This window comes from Lotus japonicus, chromosome 4, assembly GCF_012489685.1.
Source record: "Lotus japonicus ecotype B-129 chromosome 4, LjGifu_v1.2".
NCBI classification, from domain to species: domain Eukaryota; kingdom Viridiplantae; phylum Streptophyta; class Magnoliopsida; order Fabales; family Fabaceae; genus Lotus; species Lotus japonicus.
This window is the reverse complement of record NC_080044.1, coordinates 48,656,979-48,680,035: the sequence shown is the minus strand read 5'-3', so window position 1 is coordinate 48,680,035 and position 23,057 is coordinate 48,656,979. Positions and strand designations below refer to the sequence as shown.

At 36.5% G+C, this 23,057-nt stretch overlaps 1 protein-coding gene and 1 long non-coding RNA gene across 2 annotated transcripts; one reads left to right on the top strand and one right to left on the bottom strand.

Moving 5' to 3' along the window:
- Positions 1-8,401: 8,401 nt before the first annotated feature.
- On the top strand, positions 8,402-15,668 carry LOC130716100 (NAC domain-containing protein 7-like). Its single transcript, XM_057566293.1, has 4 exons — positions 8,402-9,080; positions 10,755-10,942; positions 12,198-12,475; positions 13,640-15,668. The coding sequence occupies exons 2-4, from the start codon at positions 10,783-10,785 to the stop codon at positions 14,162-14,164; spliced, it is 963 nt and encodes a 320-aa protein (XP_057422276.1). The 5' UTR covers positions 8,402-9,080; positions 10,755-10,782; the 3' UTR covers positions 14,165-15,668.
- LOC130716102 (uncharacterized) lies at positions 13,462-15,836 on the bottom strand. The gene is made up of 2 exons (XR_009011870.1): positions 15,680-15,836; positions 13,462-14,152 (listed from the first exon to the last, which is right to left on the bottom strand). It is a non-coding gene; the product is annotated as an uncharacterized LOC130716102 (long non-coding RNA).
- Positions 15,837-23,057: the final 7,221 nt, after the last annotated feature.

Here is a 23,057-nt window from a genome sequence, read left to right as displayed (position 1 = left end):
ACCATCACATATGCACAATGACCAAGGAAAACTATCATAATCTTCAAATCTAAAGTTTTCCCTTATCTTTCTAGGAATGGGATGAAGTCCATCGCCTATGTCGACTATTCCTCATACAGACATCATCATATCATCCATCTCCTAAGGAAGAAGCTTCAAGTCATTTAGCCTACAACCATCGCCCACATCAGAAAGGCAAACATCCGTTGAAAGGTGAAGAGACGATGTTACTCACTGAATTCAAACTACCTCATAAATGGAATATGCATCATCGTCTGAATGAAGAAAGTCCACAAGGAAGTGTATCAAAGAAGTCTCGGCATCTGCAACAGCACATGATCTGACACGGTGCAGTAACCAAGGCTGAAGACACAACACTCCATATATCAAAGCGTCTTTGGTTATCTGAACGGATAGTAGCTCCAATGTATGCTAAACAAATTACAACTCCCAAAGCAATAAGTCTGACTCAAAGCTGTAACAACTCAGCACGCTTTACTGACTTCAGCACAGTTCGATACAACGGTCATAATTTCCGTGAAGACCATCCAATGATTCTATCTCTACTCACAGAAGATCAGGAGCTATAAATATGAAGACTGAAGACTTCACATGTTGGCTTTCGCAAGTCCAAACACGAGGCTTTTAGAAATCTGAATTGGGATTCAATAAGAAGATCCTAACCCGGTTCCGTATTTCCAGATGCGCTATCAAGAAAATATTCTTGTCGTCTGAATAAGAGTCTAGAGGCTCAAGCTCAAAAGACGACATCTTCATGAGCCTCTGCAACAAGGAGAAACGCACTTATGAGATAAATCTTTTATTTACTTTCTTGTTCTAAAACAATATAAAGTAATTCTATAATACTTAATAGTTCTTAGTGCTTCATTTCACTACTATCCCTCTTATTCATAACAGATTGTAAAGTAGTAGAAAAGGTCTTGAAAAAGATCATTCAGGAGATGTCCTTTATACTTGTAGAGAGGAGTCTCATCTAATACTCGGAGAGGAAGAGTCCTTAGAATACTCGTGAGCCTGGAGAGGCAGTGTCCAAAGAATACTCAACTGCTTACGCCTAGAGAAGCACGTACAAGAATACTCGTTATGCCTGGAGAGGCATAGACAAAGAATACTCAATGTCTGGAGAGGCAGTACTGAAACAATACTTAGCCTGAAGGGGATTTAAGAGTACTCAATGCTTGGAGAAGCAGTTCTGAAATAATACTTGCCTGGAGAGGCTATAATGCTCAATGCCTGGAGAGGAAAATGCTAAAGAATACTCTTCCTTGAGGAGGCAAACTGAAGAATACATGTAAGGAGGAGTCCTTGGAACTCACCCTTAGTGAAATCTCGGTTAACACCGAGGACTGGACGTAACCCTATCATTCTGGGGGTGAACCAATATTAAAGCTTGTGTGTCATTATCTCTTTCATTTACTCTTGCTTATCCGCTGCGCCAAACGATTACGTTCATCGTCTATCATCAACTATCGTTTGGATCTTAAAGTTTTTGAAGGGCACAATTCAAACCTCCATTTCTTTTGCAATTCTTGGATCAACATCTCCATCAATGCCCACGGCAAGGCTTTTGCCACACCATCAGCCTCTCTCTCTCTCTCTCTCTCTCTCTCTCTCTCTCTCTCTCTCTTCTTTTCTCTTCTCCTTAGTTTTTACGCCTCCTTGAATCGCCACTTTCGCGTGTTCAGTCGCCGTTACGTGCACTATTTGAGTTTCCGTCCGCTTCTACACTCTAGTTTGGGTCGTGCAACTTCCTCTTCACCTTCTTCAACAAATATGTGGCCGTTGCTCTTCTCTACTTCTGACCACGCCGCCGGAACCACCACCTTCATCATTACCCACAAGCCGAGATCACTATCCTCTTTTCACTTGCTCTTCAATTTTAACTTTAATTTTCTTTGTTCTTGATTTTGTTTACCTCATTGATTTTGTGTTGCTTGTTGATGTGTTTGGTTCTAGTTGGTTTAAAAGTGTAACACCCCGATTTCGGTGGCGTCACTTTAGTAACCAAAAATAAACTTAATGCGGAAAAACGTGAATATTTTTTTTTTTGATAATAACTAAGACAAGACTGAATTGAATAAAACCCGAATGCGAAAAGCAATAGAACTAAAATACAATATATAAACAGCCCCCGCTGTAAGTAACAACCTCGTCACGAGCAACCTCCAGTGACGGAAAGAAAAGTGCAACGCCCGTAGGCAATATATACAAACCAAATGAAAAGGGTGAAGTGCCCGCAACACTATCCCTCAAAACTGAGAATAAGCTGGAAAAGCTATAGGTGGATCTACCCTGTCCCCAAAGAAAACAAATGATGTTCAGAGCTAAGACTCTACTCCTACACTAATCCCATCTCGAGGAGCTCACACCAGCACTAAAACCCACATGCTAGCATGATCGTCGTTCGAATCTGAATTCAGAACGACCTAGTCTAAGTACACCATCCGTCCTCCTCTCGCTACCGCGATGCGCTCCTGTTCCAGTATCTCAACTCTAGTTCCCCCCGAAGGGTGAACCATCATGATCTTGTCCGCCGTGGACATCTGACAAAGGGTGTTTGTCCGCCAAAGCACACACAGAAGACGCGAGGGTCAACTCTAAAGAACTATGTAGATAATAAACCCAATAGGTACAAATAATAAATAGCCACTTAGGCTTATAACTAGAGATGTCATTCCTAGGGTTGCATATTCCATAATGTACATAACAGCAATAATAACAATTAACATGTTCCAAATAGGATTAACAAATAACAATCACATTCGACAACTAAATTAGTATGCATGTTGCATGATATGATATGCAGGTTAACCCAGTCAACCAATATGCATTCCGGAACGGATGGACATCATCGGATCAGCCCTAACACCAGCCACGGTGGGACCATTTCGGCCCGTGATGCCTCTTACTCCAACATCATCATGTAGTCAGATCAGCATAAAACCCGAAGGCCTGCCATTTCGGTCTGCTACTAAGAGTCACCTAGCAATGCTCTTACGCGGAAATCCTGGTCTTATAACCAATTTTGGAATCCGCCGTGGTCCGGTATCTCGCCGTGTTTAAACCACTTAATGAGTGCATGCAATGCAGTGATTAGCCAAACAACGTCTCCGGCCTCACTCGACACGTCGCCACGTGTTCTAGCTAAATTAATGTCTCTAAAAGCTTACCCTAAGGTAAAGTCGATTATGCGACAAAATACAATAATCATAAAATGAGTGCAACCACTCACGATGACTCTTCGGGTCATCAATGCTCTCACGAAGTCTCACGCTTCAGTGAAGTTTCATGCTCTCACAAGGTCTCACGCCTCAGTGGAGTTCCATGCTTTCCACAAGGTCTCACGCCTCAGTGGAGTATCCCGCATTCACAAGGTCTCACGCCTCAGTGAAGCTTCTCGGCTCATCCCTTGGATGGCTAACAAACTGCTCAACGAGCGAAGGAGTACCAACATACTCAGAACTTACCAAACTCCTCAACGCTTGGATCCGACGACACTTCTCGTTTTCCAAAAACTAAGGTTTGCATCCGAAGCTTCCTTTCGAGTTTATTATCTTTATTTAAAGATTTAGAGGTTGTTTAATGTCTTATGAGTTTTCTTTTCAAAATAATATTCTTTTTAGTCTTATCGAAATTCCTATAAGTTCTCGGGATCTCCTAATCCTCAAATGACTCCAGAGAATGTCTCGATCCATACACATCATAACAAGGCCCGAATCTCATTCGTCCTATCAAACTTTCTCAAAACTCTCAAATAAAAATCGGCATGACCTGCCCGCTATTCTCACGATTCAGAATTTCAGATTATAGTGCAAAAGCAGAATTAACTTATCATAATCAATCAACATGTCATAGGTCAATATCTTAAGCAATAACCACATAGCACTTAGCATATAAGGCATGCACCACACATCCTAAATTACCCAATTAGCACTTAGCATGTAATTCACTCATCAAAAACATTCAGTAGATGCATCATCTACATTGTCAGCCGAAGCCTCAGAAAACATTTTCCAATCACACACAATCCAGTGCATAAACAGTAAACAATGTCGAAAACATCGACCCTAAGCATTAACTAGAGATTCAGTGAGAAACCCTCACCTGTAGGTTCTCCAGAGTTATCTCCTAACACTTGTTCACAATCAAAGGCTTGCTCCTCTGGGAATTCCTCAAAATCACCTTTAGAGCAAAACCACAGAAATACTATCAGAATCTATCGAAAACTAAGCTATCGATACTTACTAAGGTTACTCGAAGTAATCTATACTCGAAGGTACGATAATCTAGCGCGAGAAGACAAGTTTTCGGAAAAGGAAATTTCCTCCTCCCCCTTTAATAGCTCACGGCCACTTTTGGTAATTGTAAGGTTCGGTTTTTCTTCGATCAAACTTGGTTCCTATGCTATCATTAGCCGTAACTAAGGGTATTCTGAACTCGGAAAAATTATCGGATCAAAAACTGTCGCAGGGGTATTTTGGTCATGATTTTTAACTTAGGATTTTCAAAACTGAAATCCCAAAAATAAAATTTTGCAGGGACGTCACCAGCGACGTTTATGACAACTAATCCTACTAGCACTAAGCTAAGGCGATAGTTTTCAGCCTAAAGGTTGAAGCTTTACACCAAAAACTCCAAAAATGGGTATTTTAGGTTCAAATTGATTCCGGCGGAATTCCGGCGACATAACGGAAAATCTAACCCGGCAGAAGTGATCTTGGGCGCATAAGGAAGAGGTTTAGAATCAGAAATGAAAGATTCAGGATAGTTTTGCAAAAACCCATAAACTATCCACTCATAAAACTCTACAGAAAAGCTATGGAAAAAGCGATCGGAGGTAAGGATTAGCGACTATACCTCGAAGCCTTGAAGTAGCAACTGATTGATCAACGATCAAGCAAGCGATGAACAAAATTCTTCTTCCTTCTTCCTTGTTCTTGGCCGCGGGTTTGAGGAGAGAAAATGGAGGAAAATTTGAGTTTTTCTTCCTTTCTTTGCTATATATAAAGGTTGGAAATTCGCGGGAAAATGAAAGTTTCGCGAATCTGATTTTTCCGGCGTCATTCTCCGTGAATTAATAGATATGTTTTGGCAAAAGAATTCCAAAACTATAAAGAGGTCTCCTTGTATTTTTGGCAACTAATGCATAGTCGGTATAAAACTATTTTACCCGATAAGTTGCTTTTTGCATCGAATGTCGGAATAGAAAACTTCCTTCTGAAGAAAGATTGAAATCATCAAGAGAAATGGGTGTACGCGTGTAGAATATTCATTTGAAGCTCTGAATAGATAAAGTCTTCATCGTCGAGAAATTCTAGGGTTTTGAAATACCAGGGATTCGGTTTCGGCAAACTTCCGATGATTGGAATCGGACGTTCGTAGATCCTAGAGTTTCGCCTCGAAACGATTGTGATATATGGAAAAAGAGAAGTTCTAACATTTCTCTGAAGATTTTTGGAATTAACTTCCATCGTGCCTAAAAGTGAAAACTAGCTATATTCTAGGGTTTCTGACCTAGGTTTGAGCGTATAACGATCGTGCTATAATTTAAATCGACTTCAATACGATCCTCAGACTTTTCCTGAACTTTCTCCTTCATAAATTTATTTCATTTGGTAAACTCTAGTTCAGGTTTCCCTTCACAATACATCAACCCTAATCGTAAATGGAAATCTCTTCCACTGATCATAAGCTTAAAATCTTGGGTCTTACAAAAGGGAGGCAATGTTTGCAGCGGACAAATAATTTCATCCGGCAACGACTTTTGGAAGCCAGACGACGATGGTCGATTTGCTTGAAGGGGTGTTGATTCTCTTGTTGATGTGTGCACTCTTTTTCCTTACTTTTTCCCACAGGGTTTTTCCTGGTAAGGTTTTAACGAGGTCTTTTCTTCAGAGATGATCATCTTAGAGGTAGCCGCATGGAAGATGGTGTTAGGCGTTGCAATCAACATTTGTTGGCTATGGTTGTATTTGGACTTTGTTTCTAGGTTGTGATAGCAACGACTCTTGCTCTGATCTCGTTGTATGGTAGGCTCGAATGACCAAGTCTGTGTACGTGTAGTCCTCTGATGGTCGTTATTGTTGGAGTTGGTCATGAAGTTGTTGTTATTGCCATGAAGCTAGGTGCTGAATGTGAGTGAGAGGCTCCACAATGATTTCATTCGTTGTTTATGGTTGTTTGTTTGCAGTCGTTACTTACGTCGTTGTAATTATTCCATTATCGACAGGATTTGCATCTCAACTTTTTATTCAATAAAGATTTTGCTTTAAAAAAATATTAAACTCAAGATAAAAACCTAAAATAATTTGCTTTCGTGAAAATCAGAGTACTAGACATTTATGTCATCTTTGATAGCATGCTTGAGTTTATGTTCAAAATGTTACATAATCACTTATCATCGCAAGAGTTGTATTTATTACAATATTTATAGCTTTTCAAACCATTTGTAAAGTGTAGTCATTGACACAAAAAATGTTTCCTAAATTTTATGCAACAGTTTTTTACTATCTTATGTTTTGGCGTTATCTATTCCATTTGATAACAGTTTTTCGTACTCTATGGTGGGAAAACAGTTTTTGGTGGAGGAATTCGTGGGAAACACAATTATTATCACTGTAATTATCGCTGGGGAAGAAGTAGTAGTAAAAAAAGGTATGTAGAACTCGTAGCAATTTTTGGTGAAGGAATTCGTTGAAGGTCTTGATGAAAATTCTCGTGGTAGATTATTCCTCCTTGTACAATGAAGTTATTGGTCGATTGAATTTGAATCGGATAACAAAAATATTAGTGTGATCCACTATCCACTTAAAATTCACGTATTATTTGTGGTATCATAGCTTTGGTTGAGAATACCAAGGCCTTTCAAGGAATAGGTCTTCTGTGCTAAGTTTTGTGATCTTTGTATTTGATTGTCTGAGTAGGATATGCATGTTGCATATCCACTTGTTTGCTATTGTTTGATTACTTGTTCGGACCAAGTATGCCTTGTTTGTGACCTTTGGTTGCACATACTGACTTGTTGCGTTGGAAGGGAAGACATACAATGTTCTGGTGTGGAACCAAGTTTAAGAGTTTCAGAGAGAGAGAAACAAGATAGAATTCAATTGTTCCTCCTTTTGACCATGCAGTATCTCGTCGAGGGATGTCAGGTGGGAACCATAAAGGTATACCAGGATGATTCCCGTAAGTGCTACTACGACAGCCTAAAGATGTACAAGGTAAAGAACCAAGGGGTATGAGTGAAGCACATTGAATATTTTGTGAAATAGAATTTGGAAGAATTTTCAAAGACCTAAGGGAAGACAATAAGGAGGAATGGCTGCGCCCAACGGAGGAGTCAGTGGCACTAAAGGTCAGGGGAAATTAGGAAGGTCCCTGGAGTTGGCGACAAATTAACTTGATAGTGGAGTGAGAAGAGAAATAAATACGCCTCCTCCAAGAGAATCTAAATCTCTTTGCTTAGACTGTGGTTGACGTAGGAAAAAAGCCGGGCAAAGACAAACACAAGTCATCAAGTCATTATTCCGGAGATTTGAAATTCAACACAATCATAAGGCAAAGATGTAACGAGGAATAAAGACATGCCCGATAGAAGGTCTCTTAAACATGCCTTGACCTATCTATCTTGTTGGCTATGGGGTTAGTAGACTGACCCCGCTGAACCGACAAATTGAGTCAACCATATATGAAGTTAGGTCAAAAGGATATGTACTGGCTCCTATTCAGGAAAGGTCCCACCGAGAGCTTTTGAAGAACAGTCTCCTAAAGTTGATGTGATCACGCCATCAAATTTAAATGCCGACTATATGTCATGCGAGGGAGAAGACACATGTCGTGATTGAAGCGAGACATTGGGAAAGAATTAAAGCTTATACAACATTTTCCAAGCAAGATAAAGCATCGTGATTCAATTGAAGCCGAGTGAAAAATAGAGAACTATATATATGCCACTTATTGTCATGATTATTTAATTACTCTATTCACTATATAATTTTGTATAAACTGATCTCGTGTACACCACGCGGTGTGGACTCAAAGCTAGCAAATGCATGGGAAGACTAATCAACAATTTTTTTTGGTAAGCCGAAGATAGTCTTAAAAGGGAGTACAAGGGGTACTCTAACCCTTAATACAAGAGAGAAAACGAATAAAATGTAAATAAGAAAGCAATACAAAGAGTAGTTAATTCTAAAAGACCCCAATAAAGAGAAGAAAAAAAGAGAAAAGTTGAATGGGATTATGGGGGTTTAGGGGATGGTGTAACTTTTGGCGGGAGGGATCTCGAAGAAGTTATATATAGCCTAGCCATTAAAGGGTCACCACCTAAAAAAACAACAAAACCTTCATCAATTGCCTATCATCATTATCATAATTTTGTTCTATATTCACGGTTTCATTGATCTTTGTTGCATTCTCTTTTTCTCATGCTCAAACGCTAACACCACATCATTCTTCCTTTCATTCTAGTCTCTTTCACTTGCTGGTGGGTGGAGTTAGAGGGTGACACCTTCTTTCTCTTTCTTTCTCTCTCTCTCATTCTAATCACTTTTATTATTATGTGCTCTCAGCTTTCCCTGAAATCTAGCTCCAACTCAACAGATAAGGAGAGAGAAACTCTAGAGAGAGTTAGTTTATTAGGGCTCTCACATTGCACCCTTTCATCATCTTCATAATTCATAACCTAATAGCTAGCTCTCCTTTTCCTCCACTTTCCTCTCTTTTCTTTTCTAGTAATCCTCGGGATCTGAGATCTCTCTCATTTTCTTTGAATAACACACAAAGAGACAATTTCATCAAGGAAGAAGGGATTCAGTTCAATTCCCGAGGATAACAAATTAAACTTTTCCTGCCTTTCTTTATTTCAGTGCTGTTTTTGTGTCCAGTTTTGTTGGATTTGACCAAGTCACTTGATTGAAGACAGCAGAGAGACAAGTTTCTTATCTTGTTCATACACCATGATGATTTAATTTAGTGCTGCAAACGAGGTTGTTTCTTCAGATCCACACCAGAATTCTAGTTGGAGTTCTTACAATTCTTACATAATCGAAGATATCAAGGTTGTTGTTCTTTTGCCATTAGCTTTCTAAATTTTGATCTATTATATCATATATATATAAGGTTTGGCTTCCTTCTTCTTAGTTCATCTTCTTTATTTTTGCTGCATCATATCGGAATAAAGTTCATCTTCTTTATTATTGTGTATATATATTGTATCACAAAGACAAAGGTGGATTAATTTATATAATTCAACAAAACACAAGTAAGAAAAAAAAAGACAACTAAAAGACAAATAGAAGCTATGGTCAAATGCTAAATGTCACCTCTATCTCACATGAAATCTTTGATACGACTTTGATCTGTGCTTTGGTTGGTGTTTGTATCACATCCACACACCAACCTCCAAATCACGTTTTAATTAATTTTTTCACCAGTTTTCTTTTTCCTTTTATTTTGGTTCTACACTCAAATAATATTGTAAATCTCTTTGCTTATCCAAACCTTAATTAACAGACTACTGTTCTGTGAATTTGATCATATTAATTATTCTCAATTCGTTTGAACAAAGATGAAATGAGTAATTCTTGTCTTCTATTTTTTTTTTGTGCCATTTAGGCTATCATGTTAATGTGACATACTTTCAGTGCTCTATATCAACCTCTTTGTAGGCTGAAAAAGCTGAGTGTTTAGTAGTATTTGATATCCTACAGCATCATTCAATGCTCCATGCCACCCCATAATTGTATTGTAAAAAGTGTGCCTTCTCTATTGTGTGTTACAACCTAGTTTTGTTTTTCTTCTTTAAGGAAAAAAAATTGTCAAGGGTTCACAAGGTAAAGTTATGGAATATCTCGAAAGCCCTTTATATGAAATACTTTAGCTATCGATTTGGTTTTTTAATTGTGTTTTTGACATTTCTTATTCAATTACATAACTTACATAAATTGTATTTGGGGAATTCTAGTATGTGAATCATTTACTAAACTAATCAACTCATAAATCATCTGCGTATAAAATAAAAATAAAAACTCATAAAACATTTGAGATGTAATCATGCCCGAGCGCAACATAATTGTTTCCTCATCAATCTAATTGCTTCATATGAGCCGATGGTTCGTGGGACCATGGTAACGGCTCCTTGTGTCGAAAGTCTTCCAAGCAGTGTGGCTAGGCAGCGGGTTCCGTTGAGCAGCGAACAACGGTACAAAGGTAGATAGCTTCCGCGGAGGGGGACAATGATAATGCATGTGGTGGTTGCTCGCACTTGAGGGGGAGATTGTGAAGAATCTAACATTTCGTTGCGCCACTCCAACATGCAGTGCTTAGTTGTGAATTACCCTTCCTACTTAATTTGCTTTTCGACCTTTCCTTGTATTCATGTTTTACTTTGACTTAATTGTTTCACTTTCTCTCATGTCCTTCATCCAGCACTATCATTGTTCAATGTTCTCCTTTGTTCTGTTAATAAGACACATTCTCATGTTAATTATGTCAGGAGGACTAGATGGAATAGCTATGTATCTTTTTTTGCACTCCGATCCTTATTGTTGCTTATTGAATAATTAACATACCATGTATTTCTCTATTTTAAAGCATTCGCATATGTAACTTTGGACATATATTTTCGTTTCTGGAGTACTAATTATCGACTGTGAACCTCCTAAATTGTCGTAAACTTTATGCTTGCAAGAAAGGTGGTCGGATTAACTTTTTGTTCTTTTTCTCAAATGCAGGTTTTAATTCTTAATTTTGGGGGTAGATATGAACACATTTTCACATGTACCTCCAGGCTTTCGGTTTCATCCGACGGATGAAGAACTTGTTGATTACTACCTTAGGAAGAAAATTGCATCTAAAAGGATTGATTTAGATGTCATCAAAGATGTTGATCTCTATAAAATAGAACCATGGGATCTTCAAGGTATATATCTTCCTTTTTTCTTCCTTCATACAACAACATTTATTAACAAGGAAGAAAAGATTGACAAACAATCATTCTCAATCGATAAATCTCCTACATTCAAATTAACCATCCAATAAAACACCCCCACTAGGCCACTACATGTAAAGCACCTAGAAAAGCTTTAGGGGAATTCAAGCACACGGTGCTGCACACCCTCATTACATAGCAAAAGAAAAAGACTCACATTAATTCCTTTAAGACAAATCGCGGCTAACCCACCCCCCCCCCCCCCCCCACAAACCCATCAAACTAGCTATCAAAACATTTTTTTTGGAAGGCCAATGAAAATGAATTAAAAAATTGTAACATTAGGGGTGTTACAACCCACAGCTACCAAAATATATATCATTCTTCTTACAAAGCCTTAATTAAACTATTTTACACTACACGCGCTGTTCATTATCTTGTGTACAATACCTATTTGAATTAATAACCTCATGATTCTGCGCAATCCATATTGAACAACTGTTGTATGTCATATCGCCATCCAAATCTTCCTTTTTTTTGTTCAGACGAACAAGAAAGCAATCCTTGAAATTTAATAAAATGCTCTTGAGGGCTATGATATGCAATGTTAAAAGAATCCTAAACAATATAAAATTGAGTACCAATTACCAAAGACCAAACAGGACACTCAAAGAGCAAATGAGTAGAATTTTCCACATAGCCTCCACAAGCTACACATATAATTTGATCAAATTGCAAAATTTCCCTTCTCTTCAAGTTAAATTTTGCCCGACTTCAGCTAAGAATCAACATTTAAGGGAGCTAGATTGTTCATCAGAAGAAAAGATGTAGAGATGGCTTGGCCCATGATCTTAAAGACCGGTTTGGTTCTCTGGTGGTGGTCGGGATGATGAGTATTCTGAGCTTTCTCCTCCAATGCCTTGTGGTCGCCCGAATAAAAATCTAGAGTTTAAGAGAATCTCTAAGGAGAGTTCTCTATGATCCTGTGATCGTCCTAAGAAATCAGATATATCGGATATTATATATATGGTGGAGAATGTTATAAACTTCTCCAATATATTCATTAGCTATGTTTTACCGCTAATAGTTATTTCATGTTATTTGCAATATAATCCTAACATGTTGAAATTAATTTTCGTAGAAACATTTTTAACTTAGGAACCATATTTTTCTTGGTTGAGAGGATAGAGAAAACCCTCACATATTGTATAGTATAAACTCACATTTGTTACTCATGTATAAACAGAACTATGCAAAATAGGCACGGATGATCAAAGTGACTGGTATTTCTTTAGCCATAAAGATAAGAAGTACCCAACTGGAACTCGCACAAATAGAGCCACAAAAGCAGGATTCTGGAAAGCTACAGGAAGAGATAAGGCAATATACTTGAAGCATTGCTTGATTGGAATGAGAAAAACTCTTGTTTTTTACAAAGGACGAGCCCCAAATGGACAGAAGTCAGATTGGATCATGCATGAGTACCGGCTAGAAACTAATGAAAATGGATCAACTCTTCATCAGGTAATAATTAGTACCTAAAAAATGAAAAATGAAAAGATTTTCAATTTAGTCATGTTAGAGACTAAAGTTGATTGTATTTCCATCTCAAAACTAAATTGACTATAACTTTCATGTTTTTGAAACTAAACTGTCTGCTTATCATATTTCAAGGCCAAAAATGTCAAATTCTATAGATGAAGACCAAACTCAGCGGCATATAATCTTTCAGAGACTAAAATAACTATATTGAGTCTCATGCTGACTAGAGACATGACATAGATATAAGGTCACCAGTGTACTGCTCAACTTCTAATATTGCTATTGGGTTTTAATTTAATCTCACCCCACTTTTCTCTTCAAATAAAAAAATGATATAAATATAAGGCTAGAGTTACCCTAAACTCTTAAGCTAGTTTTTTAATTGAGTTAAGCTTCTCAAATTCTAATATGGTATTAGTTTATCCTAGATCAATTTGTTTGTGGAGACCTCTTATATTTAGGTGACCATGTTGATGTCCAGTCCTGCAAATTTCAAGCTTCAAACGTTCAACCCTGAACGTGAGAGAGTGGGTTAAAAGTCTAACATTGGCTAGAGATATGATATATATAACATTTATAACGGTAGAGTAACCCTCAACTCTAAAGCTTGCTTTTGTGTTGAGTTAGATTTCCCAGATTCTAATAAATATGGGGTAAAATCACCCTTACCTTAGATGGTCCAATAATATTTTAACTTTAGAAAAGTTCAGTTCATTACACATGTTAAAATATTAGTGTACCACATTTGCTGATTTAATCAAGCTTATTTTTTATGGCGGTTGTTTTGGTGTCATCTCTAAGACACAAAAGAATAAAAGTTATAACATGTAATTTTGTTTTTGGATACATGTTATAATTAAGTATAAGTAAAGTAAAATAAAATAAAATAATTATCAAACACTAGAATAAGAAAACTTAACTATGCAACTTGCAAACTGGACACTAATGCCATCTGTAATCCAGTGGGATGGATTAAGTTATCTTTTTATCATTTTATTGAAGACATTGGAAATATTTCACACACACAATTCTGAGTAAATTTACATGCAATCCATAATATCCTTGTAATGTGAGTATCTTTTTTTCTGAGATTTTAGTTGAAATAATCAGGCTAGGGTTTAATTTATATAAGCATTCCTCCTGCAGGAAGAAGGGTGGGTGGTGTGCAGGGTGTTCAAGAAGAGAATGACAACATCACAGAAAATGGGGGAGTACGAGTCACACTGTTGGTATGAAGACCAAGTTTCCTTTATGCAAGATCTTGAATCACCAAGGCCAATTCCTCATCACCCTTATGCAACATACCCTAATTGCAAGGCAGAGCTGGATCAATTGCAATACAATATGGCCCAAGATCATTTCCTCCAGCTTCCCCAGTTAGAAAGCCCCAAAGTTACTCAATCACCCCCCACTTCACTTGTCCATTATGTCTATGCAAGCAATGGAAGCACCTTGCAGTTGTCATCACTCACTCAAGAAGAAATACAGGTGCAGAATCTCCACCACCAAACTCTGCATTCCCTAGACCAAGTGACAGATTGGAGAGTACTTGATAAATTTGTTGCTTCTCAGCTGAGTCATGACCAAGATCATGGTTCCAAGGAAACTAGTTATTCCCAAGAACATACTTCAACATCCACCTCCAGTGGCCAGATTAATCTGTGGAAGTGAAATATTATCTAGTAAGATGCATACTAATTATATATAGGAAGTACAGTTCAATGTTGGAGAAAATTAAAAGACCAAAGTGTATATGTTGAAAAGTTTGGCTGTAAATATATTAAGCCAAATATTTTGCTTATCACAATAGTTGGTGGAACCTGTTCTGGAGTTTGGAGTATGGAACAGATGTATTCACTAATTCTAGGCAATGTACTAGTTGCCCTAAATATGCTGCTTATATATAGCAAATAAGTTAGTATTTGAGGTCCACTACAGCAGGGAGGAAGACTGATGGTGGAATGATTTCTGTGAATTGAATGTTAAAAGTGATTTGTACATTACAGCTTAATATGATCTTAAGTTTAAAGATAAACAAACAAGTACTCATGCAGTTGTTCTTGTACCTGAATTATTACTTGAATCTACATGTAATAGGAACGAAGTGTAAGAATGGATGGTTGAGATTTGAGAATATAAATTACAAAGCATGCATTTTGATTTAACATAAGTGCTGTATAAATTTCTATTAAACTTAATTAACTTTACATGTTAACGCATTGAAGTCACAATGTTAAAATCTTACTTCTCGGTTTTTTTTTGGAAGGCCAAATAATAATATAAATAAGATTTGTAGCACAAGGGGTGCTACTTCCCTAATACAAGGACAGCAGAAAAAAGGGGTCAAAACAGAGAGAAAAAGAAGAGAGGAAGAGTATATACAATAGCCAAAGAGGCACAACCAGAAGCGAAGATCATAAGTGCCAGTTCCCAGCAGCAGCAAGGGAACAAGGAGGGTATGACAGTAGGCCAAGTGCTGCTTGTCTTACATGTTAATGCATTGAAGTCACAATGTTAAAATTTTACTTCTCCGTTAATGTGTGAGTTTTCTTATTTGACTCCACAGCAAACGAAAACCAAACACAAACGCTTAAATGCCCTTTCCTCCCATAGTGAAGCACCATCTAGTTGTGCTCCCTATTGATGTGTGTAATTCCATAAAGATTGTGTTGCTTAACTTTGGAAAATTATACATTCATACTCAAATTCCATCCCCACACAAAACAGAAGGAAATAGAAGATATGGAACTAAGGCATATGATATGTGATGGGCAAAGATATTAGAAGCATCAATTACGTAGAGATATGACATAGATAACTTTTATGACGGGTACAACAACTCTCAACTCTTAAGCTAACTTTTGAATTGAGTTAGATCTCTCAAATTCTAATAAAATAAGAAATATGAGAAGAAAAAGTGTGTGAAATGGTATTGAAGAGAAAAGGAGTGTTAATGTAGTAACCTTAAACAATGTTAATCAATACAATTGTAATGGTTAAAAACTTTTGAATTGCAACAAAATTCATAAGCACTGAAATATGTAGTTGTTTGCAAAATTCATAAGGAACACATGATATCAAATTAAATCCGGAACGATACTGATTCTAGTGACACTTCTGAATTCCAAAATGCAGTTTTACATCAAACAAATATCTTCAAAGAGAAAAAAAAAACTCAAAACTTACCTATTAAAAGTTTCCTCTATATAAATAGCTCATGCTTCCTCCTGGTAAAATGTTCTGCTTGGCCGGAGATTCAGAAGTAGCCAGAGCAAACTCACAATGTTGATGGTTTATAAAATCATGGACGTGATTGAAGGACAAGTAGCTAGTTATATTTGTGTGGTTGTCACTGATCTATATATATATTGACGACAGTTGAAATTCTTGTGTCGGAGTCAAGGATAGAAATTCTGAAATTCATTTTCAGTCATGAAATGACACGACACAATTATTAGGCGTGCTTCAATAAAAATCATGATGCAGCATGTTTCAACTCATCGTGAGAGGAGATTCATGATCACCTGCACAGAAAGAATGGAGTGTGAAAGAGACCAACATGCGTTGCCGCCGCCACAAGGGATCTCACAAGCGGTAGTCTACTAACCTCATTGGGCTTTTTCTTGATGATATTGCTCGGTGTGAAGGTAACAATAACATCATTCATGTCCTTGTTTGTTCCTAAAGTCCCTAACTAGAGTCCCAAGCCAGAAAATATTGGTCATTCTTCACAAGGATTTTGTAGGATCTGACAAACCCCTTTATGTGAAGTTGGTCGGTGAAATTAGAATCGGTGCATGGGTAACCGCCACTAATGAATGACAGACGAATGCTAAGTTAGACGAATGTTAAGTTGGTCGATGATTATCATAGTATCAGCGGGGATTTGCAGCTAATAACCGGGAGTCGACGTTATAGTTCGGTGGACAAGAATTTTATATTGAAGTTTTGTGTCGATTCAGCCAACGCGTGAAAATTAGCGTCAATGTCGGGGTCCGACTCTAATTTTTACTCTTAAAGAGATTTTTTTTGTTTAGTGAAAGATAAAGAATTGGAAAATATTCCCTAAATTATTTGCATCAGGTTCAATCTTGGTTTCTTACTTGTTTTTTAAGAGAACAAAAATGATTTATTCAAAAGATGGGGAAGAACCCTACAAAATCGCTTACAAGAAATAAAGGACAATCAAAAACCAAAAACTAAAAGAAAAAATCAACGACAAAAGAGATGCAAAAACTCAAGCCAAGAAAAAACTCTCAAAACAATCACTGAACACAATAAAATCCCGCGCAAAAAGGACCAAATCCCACAATGAACACCAAAAGATCTTTATTTCTTACTTTTAAGCGAAAAAAAACTATAACAGCTACGTGAATTTCTAGCTGACACTAATTAGTGTTGAGTCGTCTTCACTAGTCAAATTTGCATCCAACACTATTCATTAGTAGTAGTTTCAAGAGGATGTTAAAATTACGGATCAAACTAGTGTCAATTATAATTAACGCTAATATAAAGTCGATTCCACCCAATTTTTCAACTCATAATTTAGCGTTAGATCCCAATTTTATTTTCTTCTTTAGTTTTCTCTAGCTTTTATAATTAGATTCAATTATTCTTGCTCGGTTGGAATTTACTTCCTACTAGTGTTCTTTACCTGTGCGTTGCACGGCGATTAAATTTATTGTAAAGATGAATCAGTAGTAATATGTTTTAACTTAGTTTAGACTCTTTACAGTAAGTATAACAAATATAGAACCGAACATATGTTACAAACATGTAGATGAATGGACCACAGTACATATATCAATTTGATGATGTTGTAGATACCTCACAATGTCAACACTTGAATGGTAATAAAAACCAAGTTTTTAAGTAATGACAGCAATAAGATAAACATAACAATGACAGCAACATGAACCCTTATTTGAAGTTGTAGTCCATGATTAATGATAAAAACTTCATAACCGATCTTGTTATCAATCAAGCATATTTGAGCTATAGAACCTACCAAGGAAAAAAAAATTATAAGTGTAATAATTAGTAACCAATACAAATAACTGTGTAAAATTTGAAAATGTTAAACTAACCTTATAGAGACGTCAATAAACCTTCAAGTTAGATGATCAATAAACTGTTTGACATCTTTTTATGCTATCAACAATAAAAAGAATAATCATATCAGTTTTCCTATTACTAAAATTTAAATTTAAATTAATTGTAAGATAAATAAGTACATACATGTTAAATATTATCGAACACTTCTTGATACACCACATTGCGTGTAGTGTTATATACAACTCCTTCGTCATCCATTGTATATGAATTTGATGTATGAATTTCAACCTATGCACATGGTATATGTATTCAAATTTCAACTCTGAAATACGTAGGATTTTCAAATGAATTAATTACATTCAATCAATCATGAATTCTTAAAGGGGTAATGAAATAAATTGACTAACACTTAATAAATTATTAAATGCCGTAAAATACATATATAGAATTGTTTTTGACTTATAGTCAAAAAAAAATACCTGATTCATTTTTTTAGAGGCCAAATCTCATAAGCATTAAAGTGAATTATATTGGACCTTTATTGCAGGTACTTATAGTCAAATACAGTTTAAAAATTTAAGCAGATATGGTAATATTTTATAGAATGAGATTTTAAAAATAAAAAAAATTCATGAGAATTAACGTCAAACATATTGGGCCTTTATTGCAGGTACTGATTTCCATGCAAATCAATCAATCAATATCAATATATATTAGAAAAAAAGAACTTCCATAGTGACGTGTCAGCACCAGATTTTTTTTTTGAAAGCAAAATGGATATTATTAATAGAAAGACCTGAGCCAGAAATGACTCAAGGTAGAACAATACAAGTGTAAGATTTGTCTAAAAACAAATTGGCCCAAAAAACAACCAGAGAAGTAAAGAAACCCACCACCAACCCACAGAATGACAATGAGCATCACCCAAGACAAGGCCTCATTAAAACCTTGTTAGGAAAAACCCAGCGGGATAAAAACCTACCAAGGAAAAAGATTACCACTGTTTTGGATGAGTCATTCTGCAACTAAACAAAAAACAGTACATTTACTGCCCATAAAAATGAGACGTATCAAACACAGCCACAATCCTTCTCTGGTCGAAATCCTCTAGCTGAGAGCAAAACAACAAACTGAAAAATACCAGCACCAACGTCATCATCAGCAGCAATTAAAAAACAGCAACAGCAACAGCTTCAGCGACTAAAACAGCAACAGCTTCAGCAACAGAAAACCAGAAACAGCAAACAGGATCAGCGACATTAACAGCAACAGCAAACGACTACATTAACAGCATCAGCAACAGAAACAGCAACAGCTTCAGCGACATTAACAGCTACAGCAACAGTAACAGCATCAGCAATCAACGACATCAACAGCTCAACAGCAACAGTCAGCAAGAACAGAAACGTCAGCAGCAACAACAACACCACTTCCAGCAACAGCACCAGCAGTAAAATCAGCAACCAAAACAGCAAGGAACAAAGTAGAACCAGCAAATTTAAAGCCGGCAACAGGGACTCCAGGTAATGGTGAGAAGACACCAAGTTTGTTAGCTCCTTTCCTGCAACTTGTAATTGCAATTTGCAGCAACACCAATTTGTTTTGTGTGAACCAACAGCACCAGCACCTTAAATGATATTCAGCAGTAATAAAAATCACATCAGCAAAGCCACAAACATAAAATCAACAACACTTTCCATAACAACATCCTCATAGAAGCACCCAACAGCAACATCACATTTTAGTTTGTATGAGCCAGCCCTCTAGAACAGCAGCACCAGTACTCAAATAAATGCTCAGCAACAGTAAAAATCATCTCCTCTAGGCATCAATCTAAACCGCTAGTGACGTGTCAGCACTAGATTAATTCTCATAAAAATTATTCCACGTGTCAATTTGTTAGAGGATATAATTTTCAATTGATATATGTTTTAATTTTATATATTCTAACCTAATTAATTGATATTATTTTAGAAGATATAGTTTTCAAGTGATATACTCCCTCCGTTCCTATATATAAGTCACAAATAACTAAATCTCTTAGATTAAGAAAAGTAGTTACTAGTAATAAATTTGTAAAAAAAATAATTTACTTTCCTAGATTACCCTTATTTACTTTCCTATTATTTTCTCTCTCCAAGTTAATACTTCTAAAGTTTATCATCTCTTTCATATTAAATATGAGGGTGAACTTGGAAAAACTTATTTAATGCTTCCTAGATATTAGAAAGTGACTTATATTTTGTAACAAATTTTTTTCAAAAAATGTGACTTATAATAGGGAACGGAGGGAGTATGTTTTAATTTTATATATTCTAAAATAATTGATTGATATTATTTTAAAAGATAAGATTTGGTCTTTTAATTTATTTTAAATTTATTTTTAGAATATATTGATTAATTTTTATTGAATTTTCGAATTTTTTATTAATTCGGGATTTTATGAGTTTTTATTGTGATTAGCTAGATTTTGTTAGTTTTTATGTATCTTTATTTAATACCTTTTTTAATATTAGATTTGATTGAGATTTAGGTTGTTTATTTCTTAATTTTATTTTAATTTATCTTATTATTTATTTTATTTTAAATCCAGGAAATACTTTATTTTATTTTAGATTTACTTTTAGAGTATATTAATTAATTTTTCTTAAATTTTCGGATTTTTAATTAATTCAGGATTTTATGAGTTTTTATTGTGATTTGCTAGACTTGGTAGTTTTTATCTATCTTTATTTAGTACCTTTTTAAATTTTAGATTTGATTAGGATTTAGGTTGTTTATTTCTTAATTTTATCTTATTATTTATTTAATTTTACTTTCAGGAAATATTTTATTTTATTTTACATTTATTTATAGAGTATAATAATTAATTTTTATTGAATTTTCGGATTTTTAATTAATGCTGGATGTTATGAGTTTTTATTGTGATTTGCTAGATTTTGATAGTTTTTATCTATCCTTATTTATTGTTTATTTTTAATTTTAATTTCATGAAATATTTTATTTTATTTTTGAGTTACTTTTAGAGTATAAATGAATTTTTATGGTATTTTTATTGAATTTTCATATTTTTATTTAATTCAGGATTTTATGAGTTTTTTATTGTGATTTGCTAGATTTTGGTAGTTTTTATCTATCTTTATTTAGTACATTTTTAAAGTTTAGATTTGATTAGGATTTAGGTTGTTTATTTCTTGATTTTATCTTAATTATCTTATTATTTATTTAATGTTAATTCTAAGAAAATTGAGTTGATTTGGTGCTGAGGGTACACAAAGCTACCATGGACACGCAGAGATCTGATAGCTGCTATTTTTACCTCTGCCACATGTCGCGATCAGGACAGAGGTATGTCGTAATATGATGTTACGTGAAGAAGAGTTTATCATGTTGTGATTGATGGTTTGTGTCATTTCAGTTCATCCTTTGTTCGTAATTCAATCCTGGATTCTTAAATTTCACATATTTTGTGTGTTTTGATCCAAAAGTTTACAAATTTTTGCATAGACCCTTTGACGAATCATTGTTGAAGACGTAATGTTTTGATTCTGATGTAATGCTTTTTCTATTGTTCTTCTTCCGCTTTTGTATTTTTTAAACCAGTTTTTAGTATAGTTTGTAGAAATCCATACGTGTGAAACCATTCTAAACCAGATTTTGGTATAATTTATAGAAATTTACGAAACTTAGGATAGCCTGAATTTATATTCATTTTCAAATTTTGCCCGTTTTTATTCTTCATGTTTGAGCTGTGTGTATAAGCATACTATTTGCACTGTATGTGAATGATGCACAACTTACTATTTTTTTTTTAATTATGCACATGTCAGGCAAATTGATGAAAGCATATGGAGAGCTCACATTTAATCTTCATGACTATGTTTAGCTCATTCTTAAGGTTGGTTCATGTTTTCCTCAAACTCATTAGTTTTGCATATACTAATGTTTTAGTATGTCAATTGAGTGACTTATCTTACTTTGCTTTATATTTTTTTTGAAAGATAAACGAATAAATATTCATAACCACAAAAAACCCCTAAGGACAGCACCCTTAGGAAGAAAAGATAGCCCCAAAAAAACGAGGTGTCTAGATGAACAAAAGATAACCCTTCTAAGCCAAAAAAAGGAACAAAACCGGACTAACAAACAAACCGGACATCAATGGGAAAACCAAAAACACACCCAAGGAAAGCCCAAAACATAGCCCGAAAACTACACAAATCAAGCCTTGAAATGATCCTCGTACACCTTTTCCAAACCTCGAATAGCCACTACGTCGCTTCCCTCAAACTCAAGCCCCAAGACCTTGCCAAGAAGCCACGTCTTTTTTGACCGAGTGAAGTAAGGACCACCGCTCACCGGAATAGAAGCCAACGAAGCCAAAAGAGAAGAGCCCTCGTCGGCACCCCGCACCGCCGCGCAAGCCAGGGGACGAGCAGGGGGGTTCTTTTTGGGACGACCACGCCGACGGGGCAACAGAGCAGGCACCCCATCAGACAAGCCCTCAACAGGCACAGAGCCAGCGACCTCCACCGCCCCAGCGAAAGGCACAGCCGAGGTATGAAGAGGCTCTGGCAGAGCCGGCGAGACCACCTGAAGCGGAGAGGTCCCAGCTACAGAAGATCCAAAACCTGAGGAGGCTGAAACAGAAGAATTGGAGCAAACCCAACTCCCACGACTCAAACCATCCGGAGGCAGAAACAAGAGAGGAAAAATCCTCAAAGCCGTCGAACACCAAGAATCCAAAGACACCGACAGAAGAGAGGGAGCAAAAGACAAGCTAAAGCGAGGACCAGAAGAGAGGTTTCGATTCCATCTCCCAACCGAGGAACCTTGGAGAAGAAAAGACAAACCATTCTCCCAAAAACCACGCACGTTTGCAAGATTTACAACAGAGGAAGCACCCCTCTGATCTGCAACCACTTCCGCCTCCTCAACAGCAGCTAAACCGTCTCTATGCCAACACTCATCCCCAGCCAAATCCAGCATCAAACTACCAACACTGACAGCATTTAGCCCTTCTCCTAACCTCGCTTCACCATCCAAAACAGAGCCCAAACAAGAAATCTCTGGGAAGAGAAAATATCCGGAATCCTCGACATCTCTTCAGTCCTACAGCCAACACCACCAAGCATCCTTACCTCATCCACAGGAAAAGGAAACACGCCACTAACCTTCCTCTGCCCCAAGACAGCATCCCGCCAAGACAGAGCATGAGCAGAGAGCCTCTGCCCCTTAACAGAGGAAGCCTCAGTCCCCAGCCCAAAACCGCTCCGGGGAGAGCCACAAACCCGAGGGGCCCTGGCCAAGGAAGCCGACAAGGAAGCACTCCCCAATCTAAACCCATTCAGACCTTGAATAGCCTTCAGCGCTTGAGCTCTCAATCCATAACGAACAAAACCAAATCGGAAAAATCTACCAGACTTCCTCTGCCGTTGAACAAAGAGATTGATAACCTTACCAAACTTCGAGCAAATATCACGAAGATGGAGGTAATCGAACGACTCTT